At 50.6% G+C, this 25,227-nt stretch overlaps 2 protein-coding genes across 3 annotated transcripts in view; one reads left to right on the forward strand and one right to left on the reverse strand.

Moving 5' to 3' along the window:
- Window positions 1–280: 280 nt before the first annotated feature.
- MAP1LC3A (microtubule associated protein 1 light chain 3 alpha) lies at window positions 281–1,945 on the forward strand. The gene is made up of 5 exons (XM_029918389.1): window positions 281–547; window positions 825–880; window positions 955–1,061; window positions 1,338–1,507; window positions 1,785–1,945. The coding sequence occupies exons 1-4, from the start codon at window positions 508–510 to the stop codon at window positions 1,498–1,500; spliced, it is 366 nt and encodes a 121-aa protein (XP_029774249.1). The 5' UTR covers window positions 281–507; the 3' UTR covers window positions 1,501–1,507; window positions 1,785–1,945.
- Window positions 1,946–2,154: 209 nt separating this feature from the next.
- PIGU (phosphatidylinositol glycan anchor biosynthesis class U) overlaps window positions 2,155–25,227 on the reverse strand; it is an 83,404-nt gene continuing 60,331 nt past the window's right edge. Inside the window, exons 10-13 of one of the 2 annotated variants that reach the window (XM_029918400.1) lie at window positions 22,711–22,835; window positions 16,096–16,238; window positions 15,052–15,165; window positions 2,516–2,598 (exon numbers count right to left, since the gene is read on the reverse strand). In XM_029918400.1, the coding sequence (XP_029774260.1) occupies window positions 15,094–15,165; window positions 16,096–16,238; window positions 22,711–22,835 (340 nt within the window). In that variant the 3' untranslated portion in view covers window positions 2,516–2,598; window positions 15,052–15,093. Of the gene's footprint in view, window positions 2,599–15,051; window positions 15,166–16,095; window positions 16,239–22,710; window positions 22,836–25,227 lie in introns of both variants that reach the window. The other variant, XM_029918399.1, reaches the window with a different exon arrangement.

Consider the following 25,227-nt stretch of genomic DNA (forward strand, 5'->3'; position numbering starts at 1 on the left):
GCTTGAAGGGAAAGGACTCCCAGTGCGCTGTGTGATGACTTAGCACCAGTGGGGACAGAAAATGCTGAGCCCCGGACTGGCCCACGCTCTCTCCCGCTGCCAGAGATGCGAGCCAGCCTGCTCAACTGCCCGCAGACTTGCCAGCCTTTCAGCCCCGGCCTCTGGGAGATGGGAGGGCAGCTCGTGACGTCACAGGACTGTGACGCGGCCTGGGAGCCCCGCCCCTCCGCGGTGCTGGCCAGGAGTCCAGCTCTCTGCGCCATGACGTCAGGAATCCAGGCGGGCGGGTTTTGCGTCGGCCCAATGGGAGCGGTGCGCCGGCCTCCCCTTTAAGGAATGTTGTGACCTGACGTCACCCGAGCGAGTTACCTCCCTGAGCCACAGCCGCCAAGCTCAGCTAGAGCCCCGGAGCCCTTGAGCGCGAGGCGCGGAGACCCCGACCCTCAGCCAGAGCCCCAAGCCGCGCGCTCCGGAGTCCCGGCCTGCGCGCCCCGCCGGGCCCGCGCGATGCCCTCAGACCGGCCTTTCAAGCAGCGGCGGACCTTCGGTGAGGCCCAGCGGGCGGTCTGCGGGTGCTGGGCAGAGGCGCAGGGTGGGGGGGCGCGACTGACCCTGACTGCCGCAGGAGACGTCAGCCCCGTGACGTCAGACTCAGGCTGGACCCCCGGGCCAGGAGGCAGGTTCAGGCCTGGGCCGGAGCCTCGCCTCCCAGTCCTGCCGGTGCCAGGCCCTGGGGCCTGATGGCCCTGGGGGCGGGGCCGGCGACGGGCGGGGCGAATGGCGAGCGGGACCTCTCGGCCTTACTGCCTGCCTCCTGTTCGCAGCCGACCGCTGTAAGGAGGTGCAGCAGATCCGCGACCAGCACCCCAGCAAGATCCCGGTGAGTCCCTCCGCCCCCTCCCATCCCTGTGGCCCCAGCTCCGCCTGGCTCACGCATCCCTGCCCCACCCCTAGGTGATCATCGAGCGCTACAAGGGTGAAAAGCAGCTGCCCGTCCTGGACAAGACCAAGTTCCTGGTCCCAGACCATGTCAACATGAGCGAGTTGGTCAAGATCATCCGGTGCGTGGGCAGCAGCAGCAGTCAGAAGGGGCGTGGGGCCTTCTGTGGGAGGGCGGGGCGTGGGCCCTTTGGATCCTGGTCCTAGGGAGTTTGGGAAAGGTCAAGGTCAGAGCTGCGATCCCTGTTGGGTCAGAGGTGAGTGCCTCCAGAAAGGGCTGGGATGGGTGTGGAGAGAGCGGGACTCAATCCATGGGGATGGGAGTGGGGGTGGTCAGGGCTCCACCCATTCAGGAGTCAGGCAGGCCCCTCACAATTGACCTGCCTTTGCCACCCCAGGCGCCGCCTGCAGCTGAACCCCACGCAGGCCTTCTTCCTGCTGGTGAACCAGCACAGCATGGTGAGCGTTTCTACACCCATCGCGGACATCTATGAGCAGGAGAAGGACGACGATGGCTTCCTCTACATGGTCTACGCCTCCCAGGAAACCTTCGGCTTCTGAGCCAGCAGTAGGGGGGGTTGGCCTGGGAGTTGCGGGGGAGGGGCGCTGTCAGGCTCTACCCAGGGAGCTCCTCACTCCTGAACTTAAGTTCTCTGCCCTGGGCAGGCTGGGCAGGGATGCTGCCTCCTAGCCACTGGGCACCAACCATACCTACTCTTTCCCTGGGTTGGTCCTGGGCCAGTCATGGTTAGAGGTGCCCCTCTGGGTGCTGGCTGGGATGGGGGAGGGGAGGGAAGAGCTCCCAGCACCTCTGCTCCGTGTGGTTTGTCTTTTTTTTTTTTTAGGCCCCTGTCCATCTTCCCCTCCCTTACCTGAGGCGCTGCCCCCCCTGCCTGGACCTGCCCACCCCTGAAGGACTGGCCCCTGGCTCACCTGGCCTTGACATGGTGTATGGATCTGTGGCATTGTGTCTCTGCAGAATAAAGATTGCTCAGGCCTGCCTGGCCCTTTGCCTCCTGCTGCTTGGGGAGTGGTGGGCGGGGGCTGTGGGGTAGAGGGTGGGGTGAAGCACTGTCCCACACCAGTCTCAGCTTGCCAGGGCACAGACTTGGGTGCTGTGGACTTGGGACCCATTCTAGAAACCCACACCAGTGTGTAGTATACCACGTGGTGTTAGGGGCCAAGCCCACCCCTTCCAGGAGTGCAGGCCCTGGATTGATTTCTTTGTAACAAAAAAGAAAATTTTATTAAGTAGCCACAACCTAACAAACCCTGCTCACCTGCTTCTCCCCCTTTCCAGCCTCAGAAGGGGCTCCTTGGTGTGCAGAGCCACAAAGTGGAGGGTCCAAGTAGAGGAGCTCCTGGCTACTCCCCCTCAGCCTTGCTGCCAGCCATGGCTCCCCTCTGGTGCCAGAGATTTGTAACCCTGGACCCGAACCTCCTCTGCCAGAGGCCTCCTCTGCTGGCAACTCTGGCTAGAGGGCTTGGCCCAGCTTCTGGCCCTTCCACCTCCTGAAGTCCATGCAGCCCTGTGTCCAGCCAGGCCTACTTGAGAACAAGCATGGCCTCCGTGCCATCCTTGGCAGTCAAGTAGAGACCGTGTGTGAGGTAGTACTCCCGCCGCAGGAAGGCATAGAAGTAATCAGAGATGAGCAGGATCTGGGGGGAAGAGAGAAGGTGTGAGAAGCTCTGAGGAACCTCCCCCTGAATCTTGGGTCTCTGAGGGGGTAGGTGGGGGTTGCAGGGTGGGGAGGGAGGGTGCCTGCCCAGGGACTCCTACCTCAGGGCCTACAGTTGACCCCGCAAGGTCTTGCACTTCAAAAGCTGCCTATTGCCCCTCCCCACTCCTGTACCACGCCATGTTCACACCACCCTCCTAGGCCCTGGCTTCTGCCCTCCAGATTGTGCCTCTGTAGCCAGTGGCCATCCCAGCCTCGCCTCCTGGGTGCCCACAGGTTCCTCCATGGTACAGCTGGGCGCCCAAAGCTGCTGCTCCCACTGTGAACTCCTGCACCCATCATCCCTCCAGGTGCTTAGGCCACAGAAATCACCTGATACGTCTCCTCCTGGTCACAAGGCCACTAAGTCCTGGCAGTTTTATCTCCCAAACTCTCAGATCCACCCATTTCTACCTGTCCTTAGAGCGACCACCCTGGACAAAGCCACTGTCAGCTAAACAACAGCAGTCTCTGCTCTGGGCTCCCTGGTCTCAAGCCTCTTGCAGCCCTGACCCCACCTGCATTCTCCCTTGCAGCCAGAGGTTGCTTTTCAAAACACATCTAGTCCTATTACTTCCCAGCTAAAAGTCCTCCAAAAGGCTTCCTTGGGCTCCTAGGATGAAGATCAGACTCTTTTGGACCTCTGATGCCTTGCACCTGGTCCCTGCCCTTTGTGCACCCCTCACCCTCTCACCTGCTCGACCTCACTCTGCTCCAACCACACTGGCCTCTTCTCTTGCAGGGTCTCTGCTGTTTCCTCTGCCTGCAATGTTCTCGTTCCTTTCATCCAGCCAACATCTGCTTACCCTTCAGGTCTCAGGAAAGATCACTTCCTTAGAGAAGCCCTCCCAGGTTGGGTCTTGGCCCCATTAACCTCTACTTGATAACACAAACTCATCCAAATTGTACTTTTTCTTTCATCTGTGTGATGCCTGATGATAGTGGCTGTTCCCCAGGACTGGGCAGGGTCCCTGAGGTGTTCTGCCACTATCATATCCATGACCAGCTCAGTTGGCCTTTTCTGGATGGGCCCCAGAACCAAAAGGGTCCTGAAGCTCAGTACCATCGGCCTCACAGAGGCCCAGAGAAGAACAAGAACTTTGTGCTGTTTTACAGTCCCATCCATCCCAAGACTCCCAGTGCCTGGGGCAGGAGAGGCAGAGCCCTGCTCGATGGCAGGATGTGGGGAGAGGGGCTCACAACCCCAGTTCTCAGCCACTTCGAAGCCCCTTAGATCATCAGCATCAACCTGTTGGCACAGATGGGCGATGGAAGCCCAGTGGAGTGAAAACACCCAGCTAGAGTCTTAGAGCAGGCTAGAGGTTGAGCTGAGCCTGAGATCTTGGCCTCTGACCCCCAGAGTCCCCTGTGCTGGGCAGCTTCATACTGCAGGCAGGCAGGAGAACACGGAGGGTCCTGAAGGAAGAGCTGAGGATCTACACCAGTGCTGGCCTCAGGACATGGTCCTGCCTTTTTATCACCAGAGGAACCCATCTGAAAGGCTGACGGTCCCCATCGTATAGATGAAGAAACTGAGGCACAAAAGGTTCAACAGTTGGCCTAAGACTACACATGAGAGCTGGCCCAGTGGCTGTGACCCTGCAGCAAGATGATGCACCTGGGGCCCAGTTTGCCACAAGGCGGAGAACTCACAGCTGAGGGGATCAGTGGAGCAGACAGTCCAGGGAGCCCCCAAGGCCTTGCCCCACAGCTGCCCGTGGTGGACAGTTACTACAACAAAGGCTGACCTCACATTCCGCAGCCCCTTTCTCACCCAGGCCCAAGGCACCCAGTCTAGAGCTGTGGCTAAGCTGGGAGCCAGAGCTGATGCGGATCAAATGCAAAGTCACAATTCACAACAAAACAAATGAACCAGCTCCAATGTCACACAAAATCAGCAGCACAAGGATTAGAAAGTCAAAATACTAGGTATTAGGTTGAATCATATGAAATGGCCATGTCTGCAGATCAAAAATGGTTGAATATTGGGAAGTTCATATAGTTCAATTTAATATAAAATGGGAAAAAGTTCAGAGTATGCATGTTATTTATAAGTAACAAAACAAATAACTAAGGCCTTAAGGAACCATTCTTTTTCCTTATAATCCTTAACATTGTAAATTATGTATATGTATTATATTGATTAAAGAAATCAATTAAAAGCAACCAGCCAATAAATGACTGGAATAAATGAGAGAATTGCTTTTGGAATCCTTACAGAAGAATTCCAAAAAACATACCTCATCCAGGAGGTGGAGCTTAGTTCTTGCCTACTCCCCACCCTCTGCCCCCAAGGCTAGACGAGGTAACTCACTTCCAAAGAACAGAGCAGGGAAAGAGAAGATAGTAATTCTACCCTGGAGAAGCTCCACGAACGTGGTCTTGAACAAATGAAGGGTAACATCGCCATGAAATCAGGTGGCTAGCACATACTGCCTGAGTATTCCAAAAATCCAAAGCCCCAACTTAAGATAAGAAAAGCATCAGAAACCCAAAGTCAGGACACTCATAGGATACTTGGCCAATGCTCCTCAAGATGGTCCAGGTTACAAGAACTTAGGAAAGATCGAGAAAGCAGGCAGAGGACATGGGGGAGACAGGACACTTTAACGTGGTCCCCTGGCTTGGATTCTGGATGTGGAGCATAACAGGGGAACTAACTCTATCTAAAGTTATTCTGGAATTTAAAATTTCATTTTAAAAAAGCAATGTATTATTTGCAGCTATATAAATGCACCAGGCCATGACCTCACAGTTCGTGGGACTGAGCCCCACATTGGGCTCTGAGCCGACAGCGTGGAACCTGCTTGCTATCTTCTCTCTCTCTTTCTTGCCCCACTTATGCATGTGTATGCATGTTCTCTCTCAAAATAAATAAAATTTGGGCTGAATGAAAGGCAGCTTCAGAAAATGTACATGTTAATATTTGTATTTTTTATCTTATATAAATTTCCTATAAGAAAAATGTACTAAGTATTGAGCTCTGGTTAATAATATACATGCTAAGGTATTTAGCAGGAAATGTAGTGATAGCTATACTTTGTGGGGTTTTTTTAAAAAATGTGTTTATAGTGTAATAATGATTAAGTTAATGGACAGAGGAATGGATAATTTGTGATCACAAAAGTATAGTAAAATGTTAATGGTAGAGTCTAGGTGGTACGTATATGCGTGTTCAATGTTAATCTTTCAACTTAGCTGTGTCTGTAAAAATTCTCATGATAAAGGGTCAGGGGAGGGTGGTGTGGAAGGGAGAGTCCCGTGTGCTTGGTCTGTCTGCAACCAAAGATCAGTGTTCCTGATTGGGTGCCCTGCCCCTGGCCCACAGGGAAGGCATCTTGGGGATACCAGGCTGGCCTGGAGGCTTGGCTCGTTCAGAGAGATGCCCCTGGCTGGTGACAGGCTGGCCGAGACAACCTCCCTCTCCTGACCTTGGGGCTTTCCATTTGGGCTGAGGAGCAGGGGTTTCAGACCCTGGGATTCAGGCAACATAGCAGCTACAGACCCAAAGCCCCTTTGCCCAGTCCAGGCAGGGAAAGTCGGCGAGGAGTAGTGGAAACAGCACGGGCAAGTTAGTGGCATGTGACCCTATGTAAGTCACTTTCCCAATCCTAAGCTGCATTTTTCTCATCTGTAAAGTGAGTGATAAAACTAGTTTACTCACAATGGTGGCTCCCCCAGTCCTTGCTCAGTCCCTGTGTGTTTTCAGAAACCTGAAGAATAGCCCATTCTTTATTTTACTCTTTAAGAAGACTCCACACCCAAGGTGGGGCTCGAACACATGACCCTGAGATCTAGGATCACATACTCTACTGAGCCGGCCAGGTGCCTGAGCAGCCTGTTATTTAAAGCTGCCCTTGAGAGCTGGGGGTGGACCTCTTGGCATCTCTTTTGCTATCAACCAAATCCTGCCGATCCCCTTCCTCAGACTTCCAACTCAGCCTCCTTTTATCCTTCCCACTGCCACCTCTTTCCAGAAGGCCTCCTGCATCCTACTGGCCCCTGAGGGATCTCTCTCAGTCTCTCAGGGTCTGTCTGTCTGTCTCTCTCCATCCATCCCTCTGGCCCCTGAGGGATCGCTCTCAGTTTGTCAGTGTCTCCTGTCTGTCTGTCTGTCTCTCTCTCTCTCACAGACACACACACAAAAACGAGCCCTTCGCTTGTCTGCTCAGAAGCCTGTGGTGGCCCCACTCTGCCCCGCGCCACACCCACCTGTCCCAGGAGCCCTGCACACAGCCTGGTCCTGCAAACACTGCACGGCCACACCTCACTGCGCCTGCTCCTGCTCAGCCCCTGGGCTGGAATGGCTCTTCCCACAAAGGGCTCCTGCTTCTCCCTAGAGAAGAGTCATCTGCATCTCCTGCCCCCAAAGTCTTCCCTAAACCCATGCTCAGTTATGTGATCTCTGGGATGAAGTCACTTCCTGTTGGCCTCCCAACCAAATGGGGTGGCATCTGCTGCAGATCTGTGATCCCAGACCCAGAAAAGGACTGGCACTCTGGGAGTGGCTTGCTGGTCCCCTCTCCTTGAAAGGGCTCAGTCAGACCACATTTCTCACTGGAATCCATGAGGGTTCCAGCACTATCCTTTGGGCCACAATGAAGCTGATAAAAGGATGGCCAGGGACAGGGAAGGGTACTCTAATTTTTTTTAACGTTTATTTATTTTTTGAGAGAGAGAGTGAGCGAGCAGGGTAGGGTCAGAGAAAAAGGGAGACACAGAATCTGAAGCAGGCTCCAGGCTCTGAGCTGTCAGCACAGAACCCAATGCGGGGCTTGAACCCACGAACCGTGAGATTGGCTGCTTAACTGACTGAACCACCCAGGGGGCACTCTCTTTCTCAAATGGAATAAAATGGCTAGAGCATGCTCCATTATAGGGTGGGGAAGTAGAGAGACAGGGAAACCAATAACCTCTGGGTAGCTGCTTCAGACCAGGCTCTTTAGTAAAAAAGCGTCATTAGGGGGTTGGAGGATGGGCAAAATGGGTGAAGGGGAGTGAGAAGCACAGGCTTCCCACCACGGAATGGAAAGACACAGGGATGAAAGTTACAGCACAGGGACTGCTCAACAGCACAGCAATAGCGCTGTATGAGGCTAGATGGCAGTTACACTTGTAGGCACAGCAGAAGAGGGCTGTCCAATCACCAGGCTGTACACCTGAAGCCAATGTAACACTGTGTGTCAACTTGACTTGAATTTAAAAAAGCAGAGGGGCACCTGGGTGGCTCAGTCACTTGGGCATCCGACTTCAGCTCAGGTCATGATCTCACCCCTTGTGGCTTCGAGCCCTGCCTCGGGCTCTGTGTGGACAGCTCAGCAGCGCCTAGAGCCTGCTTCGGATTCTGTGTCTCCCTCTCTTTCTGCCCCTCTCCTACTTGCACTCTCACTCTCAAAAATGAATGTTTTAAAAAACATTTAATAATTAAATAATTTTTAAAAAGCACATCACTGAATTTTCACAACATACTGGGGTAGGGTTTATAAGCCCCATTCAGAGATGAGCAAATTCCAAGGTCAAGGGTGTTGCCCGGGGTCAACATGGGAGCAAGGGAAGCCTTTGGGCTGCAATGCCAGTCCAGTCTGAGGCCCAAACCCTATTTTCTCCCATCGCCTCCACATTTTCTCCCAGTTAAGGATTCTGGGGGGTGAAAGGTTCTGCACCCACACAGTGGGTCCTGTTATGGGCTCATGCTGGCCCTTGGTTTGCACTAACACCCCTGATGGGGCTGTGGTCCCAGGCCCCAGTCCTGTAACTTAACCAGGAAGTGAGAGTTTTTGGGAAAAGGCAAAAGAAGTATCAGAGACATCTGAAGGCTGTTACCTCCATGCGTCTAGAAGCTGTGAGGCTCACAACAGCAGCCTCCCAGAGAACCACCCGTTACCCCAGGCAGGTCCCAGTTCCCCAGATCTCCTGCTTGAGCTGAAGATGCTGACACTTCACAGCCAACCTGCACTTGGGGGAGTTCACATGGTTGTTACACCATCAGCAAGAGAAACACAGCATCCTCTGTCTGCACTGCCTGAGGTCCAGGAATATGGGAGCCAGAGGGGCCAACGGCCTACTTGTGGAGCCGGATGGGGCTTTGCGTGACCCAAGCCAGGCCTGAGTGAACACGTGTGGGAGGTGATGGCAGAGAAACCGAGCTCCATCTTCTAGTTCTAAAGATGCAAAGTAACGGAAAAGTCACTAGACCTCAGTCTCCGGGTCTGGAAGGCCACAAGGTAAGACCAAAGCCAGTATAACGGCAATTGTCACCCAGGTGGCTCTTTTCAATTCACAAAGCTTTCCCCACCCAACTCCGTTGAGTACCGAGTCCTCACAGCTACCCTTCTTCTAGGCAGAGAAACGGAGGCAGGTTTAAACAGCCTCCTCCTTGGGCTCCAGATTCCAGCTCACACCCCTGACCCCTTCCCCTCCGGGCATGGAAAGGTTTTCTAAGCAAAGATGGGATCACAGTTATCCTCAGCCTAAAACCAGACTCCGCCCAGTGCTCAGCATGCCGGGGCTCCCGCCCTCTGGCCGTGCACACCAGCCCCCGCAGAACTGCCTTCAAGCCCAGTGTCTCCACCCCATCACTCGTGCTCTCCCAGGTCTCACCACCCAGAGCCAGGTTTACGCCTACCCACCCTTGGGAACACCACATACAGGTTGTGTCCCCACAGAAGCTCCCTTACCCGCCCCAGATCTGAGCTCCATAGTCTCTTTAAGCCATCCGCAGCACCACCCGCGGCCCTGATCCTGCCCGGTTCCTTCTCTTTCTCTCCCACAGACTGTGGGTTCCAAGGAGGCAGAGCTGCGTCTCATTCACACTCTGCCAGCAGAGTGCCTGGCACATAGCAAATGCCCAAGATATGCATATAAATTAATTAGGCCCAAGGACTTATGTGACTTGCCTAAGGCCAGCAAGCCATGACAGAGGGGCTGGGAGTCACCACAGAAGCCAGACCTCTAAACCCAGGCTTTCTTGTCCCTCTATATTTAGCTCATGCTTTTCCTGTCACTCTGGCTGTAGGAGGAGAGAAGGTAGGGAAGGGCCTGTGAGAGCCACGCTTGGGATGCTGAGCACAGAGTTTGAAGTTAAGAGAGACGAAGGAATGAAGACCTGGTAAAATGCCACCTGGGAGGAGGGCAAAGCAAACATGCACACCAAGCTGGATGGCGGCGAGGACTCCAGCCTGGGCCGCAGGCCCCTCGCGTCGGGAGGAAGCCTCTTCCCACACACACACCCTGGATCTTGCAGTCAGGACCGCACACAAAGCCCGGGATTCCTGAAATGGGCCCTGGCTGTCCACAAATGGGGGCTATGCACCACCCAACCACTGATGATCTGCCCAACATGTCCCCAGACATTTGTTTCCTCATTGTCCCATTCCCCAGAATGACATGCCAGACCAACTGAAAGGTAATTCCAGGAGACAGGACTGTGGTTTCATTTGTGCTGGCGTAAATAAGCCAGTCCTGAGCAGGACTCAACATGCCAGAAGGCTGGTGGCAAAACCCCAGGGCTCCAGGCCTCCATGGAGACAGCAGAATGGCCAAGACGGGGCCAGCCTAGCATCTACAGGGTCTGCACTCCAAGGAGAAGGACAGGAGCCAGCACCCCAGGGCGAGGAGGCAGCAGTTCATCGACCTGCCGGGACACGCCGTGGACACTGCAGAATCCATTTGGACATGGACACAGAACAGAAGAGGGGCTCTCAGGGTCAGCCACACGGGGTCTGGCTCTGACCCCCTAGGAATCCAGCAGGCCCTGCCACAGGCCCACCTTTGTCCTAACAGATAGAACTGGGATTTAGGGTACACATGATTATATGGGATCCCTGGTCACAAAACGTGGTTTCCGATTCCATTTATTCATCAATAAATAGTCACTGAATGTTCTTGGTGCTGGTGATATGGTTGTGAAGACAGACCTGGAGCTGCTCTCATGGAACCCCCAATCTAGCAAGAGGACAGGATAACTGAGCATAAACAAACACACCCTGCAGCGCTTGGGGACTTCCAAGCCTCTGCTTGGTCATCTGTACTAGTGCCTCCCTCAAAGGGCAGTTATAAGGACAAAGTGAATTCCCTGTTATACAAGAACAAAGAAAAACAGCTTAAGGAGTTATCAGGAGGGGAGCAGCTCCACCAAGGAAAGATCACCAAGATGTTTTATTAAAAGGAAAAAAGTAATACTTTCATCATGATGCCAATAATAAAATGCACACACACCAATAAAGCTCTTCTCCAGGAGCACATGAGTACGTGGGAACACATAGGGAAAGGTCCGGAAGGCCACACAAGCACAGGATCCAGAAGATTAAAGGGATCATATGGGCCTGGCTCCTAGGAGGCGCTCTTTATGGGCCCAGCACGCTTCCGCTGTGCTACTCTGCTAGGAGGCGCTCTTTAAACATGAGCCACTATTAATCATAATTTTAGGGAAAGATTTCCTTATGTTTCCTGTTTTTAAGATGAATTGGGGTGAGTTGGATGTTTTATCTTACTCATTTAAAAAAGCTAACTTTAAACGCATTACTTTTTGTTTATATGTAATTCTTGATGACTATTTTTCTTCTGCTGGTTGCTGACCTGCAGAAGAAAAGAATTAAAAGAAAAAAAAAAGGAAAAGGTTTGTTTGGTCTGAACGTTTCCCTGGGAATTTGCTCTGGGTATTCGAAGAGCAGGTCACCGGTGCCACTTCTCATGTTAACATATGATAATGGCAACAGGACCTACACGCGCCAAGCCTCTCAACACCCAGGGGGCTGGGCTGTCATCCTGGTTTTAAGAACGCTGCAACCCAGCAAGTCAGTCAGAGAGAGACACGTACCACAGGACTTCACTCCGATATGGAATTTACGATACCAAACAGATGAACATAAGGGAAGAGAAGCAAAAATAATATAAAAACAGAGAGGGAGACAAATCATAAGAGATTCTTAAGTACAGAGAACTGAGGAACTGAGGGTTGCTGGTGGGGTGGGGGGGATGGGCTAAATGGGCAAGGGGCGTTAGGGAGGGCACTTGTTGGGATGTAAGTTGTAAGTGATGAATCACTAAATTCGACTCCTTGAAACCATTATTACACTATATGCTAACTAACTTGGATTTAAATTTAAAAAAATTAAAAACTAAACAAAAAGTTTTCTGCCCCCCCCCCCCAAAAGGAACACAGCAGCTCAGAGAAATCAAGTTACTTGCTGAAGGTCACCGTGAGGAAGTAGAAGAGCCTCAAGCAACTAATCTATCTCAATCTCTCCTCCTTCCCTGCCTTTCTTGCATATGTGCATGAGTGTGCACACATGCATACACATACACAGACAGACACACCCTATGGATGCTTTACTGTTGTCATTTCCTGGTTACTGACTCTGAGGCACAATTATAATTAACAAATGATCCATGCCACATGCTGAAAAATACTTAATGGCCCCAAGGGGAAAGGATGGAGCCTAAGTCACTGGTTTACTGCCAAGTGTAACTAAGAATTTACCAGTATAGATCGTTGTATAACAGAGAGTGGCACTGACCAACTCAAACAGGGCAAGACTTAAAATCTGCGGGTCAAGGTGCTCTCTGCATTCAGCAGTGCTGGACTGGGCTCCTGATGCCTGCTGAAAATCCATACTCATCTCTTCCCAGGACAGCTTGCTCAGTTTCGCCCAGAGGGGAGGGGAGAGGGAGGACCAAGGAACTTTTTAGACATCATTCCAGCTAGAAGAGTAAAAAAAGCCAGCTGTGGGACTGAAGGTGTGTCCCCAAATGCCACACATCTCAGTGGCAGCACTGACTGTAGGTCAGATGGAAGTGGGCCTGGCTTGAGCTGTGGAGGACATCAGCCAGAGACCAGGGTCTAGCAGAAGGGTTAGGGACAGAGCTGCGAGCCACTAACCTCAGCCAGGGGGATGACATGGTCCCCAGCCTGCCCACTTCCCAGACCTTCCACTCTCCACAGGAGAAAGGCCCAGCTGCAACTCCTTGCTCCCCAGGGCTTTCCCTGATTACTGGCCACAGGAAAGGTTCCCTCTAGATTCCTCCAGTGGTTACTCTGCACACTTGGCCATTAATTACACGACGTTCTCCCTGGCTGTCTGTGTTTCATTCATTCACTTGACAAGTGTTTGCTAAACAATTGCTCTCTGACAAACACAAAGCTGGTAGTTGGGGACCCTGCAGTGGGAAGGACAGGCAGATGGCTGCTGGCAAGAAGCTTACATGCCAGTAGGAGAGGCAGAGAGAGAAACAAGGAATACAAAGTTACAAACTGGAAGAAACAAACAGGGGTTAAGGAGGAGTGAGGCAGGGGAACCTTGTGGAAGGCCTTTTTAAGGAGCCAACACTCAACAGCTGACTAAAATTCTAGATGTCTCATAATTGTCCTCTGTGGCTCCCAACAGCCTGAAGGCAGGGATGTATAACCCTCACAAGGGGCACTCTTCTATCTCAGTCAGTGCTCCAGGGCAGAGACAGAACTTGAGTGACTGCCTTGGTAAGTGCCCCCATGTCACATGTCCCTATAGTGATCTGGCGGCAGCAGCCACAAAGCCCAAAGCCAGCAGTCCCAGAAAACACTTGACCCGACAAAGCTGTTGGACTGAGAGCCACAGAGTCCAGACTCATGGTGGCCGATGACACAGGTGTGCTAATGTCTGTACAAACTGCCAGCTTATGAGCACTACAGACCACAGCTATGAGACACGGAGGTTAGTATGACCTGAGGGGCAATGTGGCAGTATCTGCCAAAATGCACAATGCACATGTCCTCTGACCCAGTAAATTCCACCACCTGGAGTCCATCTTAGGAAAAGGCTATATGAGCAGCACCTGGGTGGCTCAGTCAGTTGAGCGTCCGGCTTGGCTCAGTTCATGATCTCATGGTTCGTGGGTTAGAGCCCTGCGTCGGGCTCTGTGCTGACAGCTAGCTCAGAGCCTGGAGCGTGCTTCAGATTCTGTCTCTCTCTGGCCCTCCCCTGTTCACGCTGTCTCTCAAAAATAATAAATAAAAACGTGAAAAAGAAAAGGAAAGAAAAAGAAAATGAAAAAGAAAATGCTATACAAGAGGCACCTGGGTGGGTCTGTTGGTTAAGGATCTGACTTTGCCTCAGACCATGATCTGGTTCATGAGTTCGAGTCCTGAATCAGGTTCTGTGCTGACAGTGCAGAGCCTTCTTGGGATTCTTGCTCTTGCCTCTCTCTCTGCCCCTCCCCCACTAGCACTTTCTCTCTTTCTCAAAATAAACATTTTTTTAAAAAAAGAAAAGAATACACTATATGAGATTCAGTGGAGGGATGCCCAGGCATTTATTCTGCATTTCTAGTAGAACCACCAGAAGCAACCTCAATGTCTGTCAGTAGGGGCTGACCTAGTCAAATAAATCAAGTTCCTCCTACCCACAGATCCTCGGAACCATTATCAAGAGGAGATCATCAAGTGAAAAACTCCAAGTCAAAGAGCAGAACCCAGAGTAGAAGGCCATTTCTTTATATAAAGAGAAGAGCTCTCTCTGTGTGCACAGGTACTGAGAGCTGTTTGTAAAGGCATAGACAATGTCTGCAAAGATGCATCAAACTGATCCCATTCTGGGGTGGGAAGAGCTGGGAGCCTTGGAGGACCTTTATGTTTTGTTCCATATGCTTCTATTTTGTTTGCTTTCTCTTCCCAGCAATGAATTCATGTGTTACTTGTGTGACTTAAAGTACATTTTAAAAAGAGATTAAAAGAAAAAGGTAAAAGACAATGCTGAGAGCTCAGCCTGATTTTTCTCCATAGCTCAGTCACGATCACACTCCTGTCATATTCAACCCCAGCACCGTTTTCCAATAATTCAGTCTCCTCTGCCTTAGAAGGCACCTGGGCACTTGCAAACATCCCCCATGCCTTCCCTCATAAAGGCAGCCACAGGGGGGAAAAGTGGTTACCTGGCAAGTTCCACAAATACTTCATAATCACTGCAACTGTATTCCTGACCCACACCTGACAGCTAGGACCTGATGACAGGCTGTGGACTAGCTCAGTGGAGCTTGCCAAGCCCCACAGAGGGCCAGGGCAGGCCCGATGCCCTTACATGCCAGCCATCACTTTGACAGGTTAATTAAGGGATTTCAGCAAGACTCGAGGGCCAGAACAACCTTCTGGATTTCCTTGAGGTATGAAGTTGAATCCTGCGGATTTCTGTTTGCACAGGACACGGGAGGTGCCAAGCATCTACCATGAACAACCTGTGTACAACAGGCTGAACAGACCCTCCGGCACGGTCCCACCCAGACGACAGGGCCCTCAGTCTCTCTTCCTGTTCACAAACCAAGATAAATAGTTGGGCTGGATGTTAATTTTCCGTGCAGGAAATACCAGACCCATCACTCACTGCAAAAGCCAAAACTCCTCCCCCCTTTCCCAGCAGCTAACCTTGGAGGCAAGGATCTCCTCGGGGACTCTTCACTGGCATCATTAGTCTCTCCAGCTAGCCTGGCTTCCCATCCAGCCCATCATGCACAGGAAATGCCTGGCTGCACCAACAGCCTTTGAAATGGTAAATGGTACAAGTGATTCTGCTGACTGCACAAGGAGGACAGAGCTGATCTAAAGGGACTTCAGAAAAGTTTGCTAGACCACCTGCAACAGAGTCTGAGAAAGCTTATTAAAAATACAAGCTCCTGATGCTGTTTTCCACATCTATTGACTCAACATTCTTGGGAGCGGGATCAGAGAATGTTTTGTGTTTAACAACCAAAGCCATGTAATTGTGATAGTCACAATGTAACCATAAGATTTAAAACACTAACAGGGAATCTGCATTCTAAACAACCACCCCCTGACCCTGATTCTGAGAACCCCTGCTCTATTCTCCCAGGTCAGGGGGAGATCAGAGCTCCGAGCTGGTACATCTCATTCTCTGACCCCTACAGCCTCCTCACCCACTACTCCCAGCCCCACAATTTGTGCTCCAGCCTTCCCCAACAGCTAGACCGAACTATTTCTCATCTTGCTGCCTTTGCCCCTGCTGTCCCAGAGTCTGAAAAGTCTCTCCTCCCCCTGCCTCTGCACTCCCTCCACCACACACACTGCATTCACTACTGTGACACTCAGTCCAGGCACTGTTATAGAAAGAAGGTGGCCTCAGAAACAGAGCCTTCCCTGAATTTGGTTCTTGGCTACTCTGATGACCTTGGGCAAGAGACAACCTGTGTGAGGCTCTGTTGCTATTTGTAAAGTAGTGATAATGCTATCTTAGAGGCTTGCTGTGAGAATCAATGGGGCAATAGCTCAGCATGGTGCCCAGTAAATACTGGCCAAATTTATCTTTCCTATTGCTCTCTTTATCTCTACTGGACCATGAACTACTTTAGGAGAACTGTCCCCTCACTTATACCCAAACCCCTACTTTGCAGAACTCAGGGCCTTTGTTGAAGGTCTGAGGCTACAAAATGAATCCCCATGCAGTGCTCTTACCTGCCCAACATTGAAGGTCAGCGTGATGGCATAAAAGAAATTAGAGTTGGCACTTCCTGCATAAATCCAGAGGTGCCACAGGACAGGGAAGAGCAGGGAGCAGACGATAATGATGCAGGTGAGGACAAAGATGTTTCTCAGGACTGCAAAGACAAATGGTCATAGTTAACTGAATGCTGATTCTCCTTGGAGCCCTTTCTTATGGGGATGGCCCCACAAGATGAAGAGGCCCAGGGAGAGCCTGAGGCAGCTCAAGGGCAGAAGTCCTCCCGCAGATTCTGAGGCTCCGTGGTGCCAAGAGGCAAGCCTCAGACCCTTGCGTCAATGGCACCCAATGCCCAAGGCTGGTGTGAAGTCCTAGGTTTGGACTCTGCACCTCTCTCTGTGGGCCGGGCTGGTTACCGGTGGCAATGCTGTGAATGACTCTGGGCACTGCAAAGGGGCCACTTCAGCAAGACAATGCCATCTGCTCCCCAATCTGGGGGTGTCTAAGCGTAATTCCTCCCCTCTCCCCAAGTAGGGTGCTGTCTGTCCACATGGGATCATGGACAGGAAGAGCAGCATGAACCTATGGAGATTAGAGCCCCACAATGAGTCTCTATGGTGCCACAGCCCTGGGTCTTAGGAAAACGCTTCCCATTTTTCTTAACTCATCGTAGATTGTCTGCCTTGCTCTTCAAACATCCCTCACTTTTCCTTGGAGGATTTGAAAATCTCTTCTGGCACCGTCCCTCTCTAACATCACCGCCCCACACTCCCAGAGGAATTGTAGAATCCACCCCCCCCACCCCCACCCAGGAGGACGCTCTCCCCAAAGCCCCAGGAAGGACCTGCTACATCCGGTGGTGCTGGTGGTGACAGCTGGCCCAGTGCACCATAGGGAAGGAGCAGGACAGTGTGGCCCAAACCTGGCCTCAGAAAGACAATGACCTTGGCTAAAATTCCTGCTCTGCCAGCAAGTTTCCCTCAGTCTCAGCTTCCCTATCTCTAAAATAGGGCTAGAGGGTCGCCTGGGTGGCTCAGTCGGTTGAGCATCCGATTTCGGCTCCGGTCATGATCTCATGGTTCGTGGGTTCGAGCCCCGGGTTGGGCTCTGTGCTGACAGCTAGCTCAGAGCCTGGAGCCTGTCTTTGGATTCTGTATCTCCCTCCCTCTCTGACCCTCCCCTGATCACGCTGTCTCTTTCTCTCAAAAATAAAGCATTAAAAATTAAAAAAAAAAATAGGGCTAGAATAGGGTCTGCTTCATAGGAGGGTTACATGAATTAAACAAGATACGTGAAAAACCCGGCACAAATGTATTACTATTTTCTGTGGCTGCTGTAACAAATCCCCACAAACTTAGTGGTTTAAACAAAGCACTTTATCTTACAGTTCTGGGTCTCACAGGCCAAAATCAAGGTACCTCATGTTTGCTGGAGACTCTAGGGGAGAAGCCGTCTGGTTTGAGGAGGCTGCCTGAGCCCGCCTCACGATCCCCTTCCTGCTCCATCCAGCAACACCAAGTAAGTCCCGGCTACGCTGCATCACTCGGACCTCCTCTTTCGCTTCCCTCTTCCGTTTTTTTTTTTTTTTTAGAAAATAGACTTAAGTTTTTAGAGCAGTTTTGGGTTTTCACAGCAAAACCCTGTGGAAGAGATTTCCCCCTCCCACCTCCAGATCTTCCGCTTTTTAAGGGCCCTTGCAGATTATACGGGGCCCACCTGGAAAATCCAGGCTAATTTTCCCACCTGAAAATCCTTAACTCTAAGTTCTTTTGCCACATAAAGTAATATAGTCACAGGTTCTGGAGATTATGTGGCCATCTTTGTGGGGAGGGGGCATTATTCCGCCTATGACACTGTGCTCCCCCCACCTTTTAACTCAATCAGGAGTATCTGACAGTAGGATTATGGGCTATTTTTATTTCTTTCTTTACACTTTATTGTATTTTAAAGAAACTAATAAGTATTATTTAAAATAAACTAATTAAAAGAACACCTTAAGAAAAAAAACAACTTACTATTGGGTCTGGGTCTGGGAAGCCAGCAGGCACTTAACAAACAGAAGTTCCCTTCCCCTCTCTGATCCTGACCTTCAGGAAATCTCTTTCCCCAAGTCAGAATCTGGGGAGATTTCAGAGATGGGAAGCCTCCCGAACATTAAGTCGCTTGTCCTGGCTATACCAGGGGTTCATGCATCAGAAGGGGGACTGGATTACACATGATTCTCAATTCTGGCTACAAAATAAAATCAGCCGGGGAGCCCCACCTAGACTAAGTAAATCAGTCTCTCAGGTGGGGCCTGGGTATCCAAATTAGTCTGTAACTGCTTCTCTGGTGGGCCCAATATGCAGCCAGCACTTCCAACCACGGGATGACAGCTGCAGACCCTTGGCAAGTAAGAGGTCCAGACCAGTCTGCGACAGATTTCACTGGTCTGTGTTACAGTCACAAGAATCAGAACAAGGTAGTTCAGGGTTCTTGTTATAGACAAATGTTCTGAATTTAAGATTCGTGAGAAGTGACAGGTGTCTCTTTATTGCTGCCTGTTGTTGTTAAAAAGTTCTTTCTTGGGGCACCTGGGTGGCTCAGTCAGTTAAGTGTCCGACTCTTGATTTCAGCTCAGGTCATTATCTCTGTTTCATGAGATCAAGCCTGGCATCTGGCTTTGTGCTGACAGCATGGAGCCTGCTTGGGATTCTGTCTCCTTCTCTGCCTGCTCCTTCTCTACTCTCGCTCTTTCTCAAAAAAACATTTTTTTTAAAGTCCTTTATTTTATGAAATGAGGATGAATGGCTGGCAGCTGACTGTTTTAATGTCTTTGAGATAAGTTGGCAACTCTGTCATCAGAGTTAAAAAAAAACATTAGTAGTCTGTGAACTCCCGTAATTTGGAAACAGTGGCATAGAGAGCTTGCAGGGTCTTCTTTTCTGACCTGAAAGTTCCATGATTCAAAGCTGGGAGGATAAAGCCCTGACTCAAGCCTTTCTGAGACTGTAGGGAAGCCTCCTCTTTGCTCCCAGAACAAGGAGTCTGGGAAAAGGGATGTGTGCACTGAAAATTACTATTATTAAACAATGTTACAACCTCAAGACAGGAGAACAAACCTGTTTTCCATTCCTCCACTCCACATCATTATTTACATTTCTCAGTGGTTCTTCCTGATCCCCTGGAAATTATTTTGCTAAAAAAAAAAATACACTATTCCTAAAACAAAACTCCTGTGGCCTGAGAGCTCAGGTAGGCCTTTGTTCCCTATCCACTCTGGATTTCAGACAGGGTGACAAGAAGGTAACAAAGTGCACAGAGACTGGGAAGGTTCCCATGCAGCTCCTGGCTGCAACTACAAACAACTACAAAGATACATTCCCATGTGTCTGGAGGAACTGTCATCAGCATCCAGTTGGCTTCTGGCCTGTGGCGACCTTTGCGAGAACCGGGAGCTGCTACTCACTCTTGCTGGCTGACAGGCCAGAGGATTAAAGCTATACACCAGAGCACGCAGGGCTGCGACCTGGGGCACAGGACAGCTTGTTCTAGGCACCAGGTGTCAGAGATGACCAGGACCTAATGAGACAAAAGGCTCACCCTCCACAGACTTACTGGGTCAGATGGAATCAGATTCCCCACTACACTCACGGGGTGGCTTATCCAGTCTCTCCCTCTGTTCCTGACAAGCTGAAACTTTGACACTTCAGGCAAGTCACCTTCCCTCTCTGAGCCTCAGTCATTCAGAAATAAAATTCCCTTGAAGAATCTAGTCCAACTGGCAGGAGCGCAGAGGGAAAACTTGGAGCTTCAAAGGTGCTTATTGTATTATTATTCTCTATAATTTGGTTTTTTAATCCATATTCTCTTATTTTCATACAATAGTTAATAAACACACACACACCCACACATACACCCCAGCCTTTGGTAACTGGATCTTTCAGCTGGACCACTGGAGGCTAGAACCCGCTCTGCCAGCAGGCTGTTCCCTAACACCACAATTGTGTGTCCGTATGACTCATCCTGGCTCCAAGCACCAGAGTCCCAGAGTCCGGGGCCTACACTCGGAGCAGGGCCCACATACCTGTCTCCTCCCTGCTGGCCAGGAGAAAGGAAAACAAAAAGGTGAATGAGTGAGCCGGCATGTTAGCACTGGCAACTAATGTTTAAACTCAGTTCTTAACCACATTACAAGTCTGAGTACATTCACCCTAGACTCACAGACTTCTCAAAGTCTCCACTCATGGGTCCAAAGGACGAGACTGGAGATGCTCCTGGCTGAAATGTAATGACTCACAGCTGTCATGGCCCAAACAGATACCCTGCACGAGAATATTCTCTGCCTCAGTTGCTGGCCATTGGGACGGGGGCAGCCCACATTCTGTGCAGGGTCTTCAGTCAGGCTGAAACGTTTGCCTATCTGGCCAGCAACAGCATCTATTAGATCATCTAGGTTTCTGAGAACCCCATCCTCACTCTCTCTGTGTCAACCCCGGAGGGCATAAATAGCCTATTTCAAGCTTTGAAAAATATGTCCATTACAATGACCCTGAATGACCCTAGCAAGCCTGAAGCTTGATCATGGAACTATGTAGGGAACCCCCCTCCCCACATGATTCTTACTAATGGTAACTGCAATGCCATTTACATACATTATTTCTCAAACTTAAAACGCCCCTGGAAGATATTCTCTCCATTTGACAGATTAAAAACTGAGTGACTCAGAAAAGTTAAATGAATTTCCTAAAAAGAGATAGCTAGTAATGGGAAAGCCAAGATCCAGATTCAAGTCTTTCTGGCTCCAGACTGTGTTCAGCAACATGGGATGAAAAATTATTAACCAAGGCGAGAGACAGCTAAGAAAAAAAATGACTCTACTTCTAAGAGGACCAATGTCCCCAAGACCCACACTGTCACAAATTGGGGCATGTCCACATGTTTGGTGGCCTCATGACTCAGGGGCCACTCTGCTGAGGGGCCCCAGGCTGACTCTGAGACTGCTGGACTGGGTGATTCTTACCTATGCAACGAGGATGTCACAGGCAGAAAACGCCACTTACTCCTCCCAGTCAGGCCGGACTGGTCACTGTCCCACAGGCCACCACCTGTGAGAGCAGTGCCAGCCTGGCCCGCCCACTCTGCTGTTTACTTTAGCTCAGAGGCGTAGTCTTACAGGTAGGTTTCCTTCTAGCAGCTGGTCAGTTTCACTTCCTGGTTGACACCCAGGCAGCCCCAAACATTAGCAAAGATTTCCTTCCTCTGAAGCCTGCCCTCCCCAAGTTCATTCTTGCTACCTGGCTGTGCACTCACTGCAGGCAAGGAAAATTCCACAGCTCCCTTCCTATTTTAGTTTAGGGAATCGAGTGGCGTTGGGCAGTGACACTGCCTATGTATTACAGGGGCTTAACAACCCATCCAAAAACACCTGCTGAGTTGTGTGGGTCAGGTCTGCTCCTGGGTGCTGGGGACACAGAGGGGAGTGAATCATAAGCCTGCCCTCAGGGAGCCCACAAACACTGAAAAGAACCCACCCAGAAGGCTAAAAGCCCAACTGAGGAAAATACTGGGGGCCTAAGAAGCATAACTAGCCACCGTATGCCATCTTCTGAGTGGGGATGGTCATAGCTGCGCGGGTCTTCAGAGCAGGCAGATGAGTGGTGTTGCCACAGATCTTCCATGAACGTTTAGGTGCAATGCTGGGAAATGATTCAAAGACCAAGGTCTAGTGTTCCACTGTCCTGTGTGGTAGCTACCAGCCACGTGTGACTTCTTAAATTTAAATACATTTTAATTAAAAATTCAGTTTCTCTTGGGGCCCCTGGCTGGCTGGCTCAGTTATTAGAGCTTGCGACTCTTGATTGGAGAGCTATGAGTTCGAGCTCTACACACTGGGTGTAGAGATTATTAAAAAAAAAAAAAATCTTTAGGGGCACCTGGGTGGCTCAGTTGGTTAAAGCGTCTGACTTTGGCTCAGGTCATGATCTCACAGTTCATGTGAGCCCCACATCAGGCTCTGTGCTGACACCTCAGAGCCTGGAGCATTCTTCAGATTGTGTGTCTCCCTCTCTTTCTGCCCCTCCCCTGCACGTGCTCTCTCTCTCTTTCTCAAAAATAAACACTAAAACAATTTTTTAATAAATAAAATCTTCAAAACAATTCAATTTCTTAGTCATGCCAGTGGCTATCCTACTGGACTGCAGGATAGGACATTCCCATCATCCAGAAACTCCTACTGGACAGCACTAGTTACCGGCTCACAGCAAGCCCTTCCACTTACCTGTCATGTAATCTTGAATAAATGGCTCTACCTTTCTGTATCTCAGCTTTTTTATCTGCAAAATGGTGTTATTGTCCTTCAAGGCTGGTGTAAAGATAAAATGACCTAATATATGTAACTCTCCTAGAACCAACAGTGGCCAGGTCGGTTCTGACTAAGTGCTCAGAATATGGTAGTTATTTTTATTACCATCACTAGTCTGTAGTACCCAGCAGGTGCATACTGCCTCATGGCACTCCCTCTCTCCCGGTGCTGTTAGCATAGCTGATGCCAAGCAAATGCCGATCGATCTCTTTTCCCCTGGCTGTTTTATCCAGGGACCGGGCTGACACAAACCTGCCACCACAGGTTTAGAGGCGGGAGCACTCACATCTGTAGAGATGGTTCCACACAGGGAAGAAGGCCATGTAGAGGGCCACATCCCCCACCGTTGGGTAGGACTTGAAGATGGAGATGATGGCAATCTGGATGAACATGAAGAAGACTGGGTGCTCCCTGGGGTGAGGGGAAGCAGGCAGACAGAGAGGGAGAGATCAGTCAGGGACCAGGCACACCTGAGACTCCTGACCCCATCCCTCGAACCCCAAAATACACTCAAGTGGACTTCTGGTAGGGGCTGGCTCTGCTCCCCATAAGACATGGGGCCAGACAAGTAGCAGAGCGGAAAACCGCAGGGACTCAGAGATGCCCAGAGGTGATGAGGAGGGCCCAGCAAACACCTGAGAAACAGCCCATCGCCGGCCACCCCCCAGTTCAGGGCCTTCCCCCTCAAGAGCCACTCAGGAAGAAAACAAATGAAGTCAGCTTCATTACGGGGCGGGGCTTTCATGGCTGGTCGTCAGCTTCAGCGGAATCAGGAGCCTCCCTTGTCAGAGGCCCCACCGACACCCAGACCCCAGGGCAGGAAGTGAATTCTTGCTGATGTTCTTTTTCTCTGACACTAAGGTTGGTGGAGTCTACAGACACTTAGCTATGATGAGCTCCTTTCCAGAAAAAGAACTGAGAGCTCCAGGAAGCTTTTCAGGGCTTATGGACTGGAACTGGAGTTTTGTTACCTTAAACTAACAATAACAGCTAGCATTTCCTAGACCCTCAACCGGTGACAAGTCAGTCCTACGCCCTTTCTCTGTGCTGTCACATGGGATCACCATTACACCTCAGCTACTCCTCGAGTAGGCAATATCATCACCCATACTTTGCAGATGAGGAAACAGGTTCGGAGAGGGTGAGTGAGTTAGTAAGCAGTGGAACTGTTTATCTCCAGAACTCTTGAGCAGCACCAAGACTGCTTTTGAGTGCCTAGCATGATCACAGCTCTGACCAGGAAGGGTGAGGACAGAACTCAATCTCCAGTGTTCCTCCAAGGGCTGAGCAAGTGCTACAAGGAAGCCAATAGGAAGAGGCCAGATCTGCACCCTCCCCAGCTGTACCTAAACAACATGCATGGGGCCTACTTCTGCATAGTACCTGGATGCCCAGCTCACATTAAGGCTTTCTTCAGAGATTAATGGCAGCCATGTCTTGCAGGTCAAAGGTCAGGGTGACTCAATGGGTGTAAATCTGAGATGTGGACACAAACATGTGCACACCCCAAATACTCCAGCAGTTTTACACAACAAATGTTTCAGACTCAGCTTGGCAAGCCTCAGTCCTGTAGGCTCTCAAAGGGTCCAGCTAGCCCAGTAAGCATCTTCCTAAAAACAATCCAAATCACTGGCTGTGGGCTTTTTAGGTAGCTGGGAAGAGCTGCATGAAGAGCTTCATGGCCTATGAAAAGGTCAGTGAAAATCCGGTGACAAGAAACATGGAGACTAGAAGTCCCTGCAATGCTGTCTAGGGCGAGTTGGCCAGAAGGGCCCTGTTCCCACAAAGCTGGCACTGGAAGCAAACACTGCAGGGGCTGGAGAGTCAGTGGAGCTTCAAATCCAGCCACAGGAAGGCAGCAGCAAAGTCACTTCATATCCTCTGTCTCCACAACCCTGAGGCCCTCGGGTGGGCGGAGGTGGGGGTCACGTGATGGCACTGCTCTTGTCTACCCAGAAGCACCTGTGGCCTTTCCCATGCAGACAATGAAAGGTGCTACAGAGTGAGGAAAGGTGTTCCGGGCTCCCAGCTTCTCTCAGCCCAATGGCTAAGCCTGACCAGAACAAGGGCAGAGACTGGGGATGACAGATAGCTGGTGAGCTTGGCTGGGCAAGGCTGCCAGAGTTCTGGAGACTGCCAGGCCAAGGAAAGTGTTGTCAGATGCCAGGCCAAGGCTATGTCGTGGGGAGGAGGCATGAGCTCTGAGCTTTTACAGAATGGGAACCATGTGCATTGGTGCACTGGCCATGAAGACTGGCAGGAAAGTTAGAACAGAGAACTCAGGCTCTTGAAATCCAAACTAAATTCTCCTCCGGGTTCCCTGAACCATCAATGTGTGTCTGTGTGCTTCAGTGCCTGTTTTCCCTGCTCTGGTAATAGAACATTTTCCAGGGACTACTACAAGTGATCTCTCTTAGGAGTTTGGCATGGTGCAAGGGGATGAGTATAGAGTTTGGAGAAAAACAAACCTTGGTCTGAATCTCAGCTCCATTACTTACTAGCTGTGTGACTCTGGGAAAATTGCTCCACTTCTCTGAATGTCCATTTCCTCAACTATAAAATGGGGGGTAATGATAATAAAATGATGCCTACTTCCAAGAGGTGCCAGAAAGGTTAGGTATAAATACATTTCAGAAAAACCTAAAAAGGCCAGGGATGGAGCCAGGCTCAATACATGTTAGCTTTCTTACACTGTGGAAGAGATAAGCCTTAAAGGGAATTGATCAGAAGATTAAACAGAGCGGTAGGTGGCCAACTAAGACATCCTGAGTCCCCACTGTCACTGGGCTATTCATGGAGGACA

The sequence above is a fragment of the Suricata suricatta genome, chromosome 12 (assembly GCF_006229205.1).
Source record: "Suricata suricatta isolate VVHF042 chromosome 12, meerkat_22Aug2017_6uvM2_HiC, whole genome shotgun sequence".
In the NCBI taxonomy this organism is placed as follows: Eukaryota; Metazoa; Chordata; class Mammalia; order Carnivora; family Herpestidae; genus Suricata; species Suricata suricatta.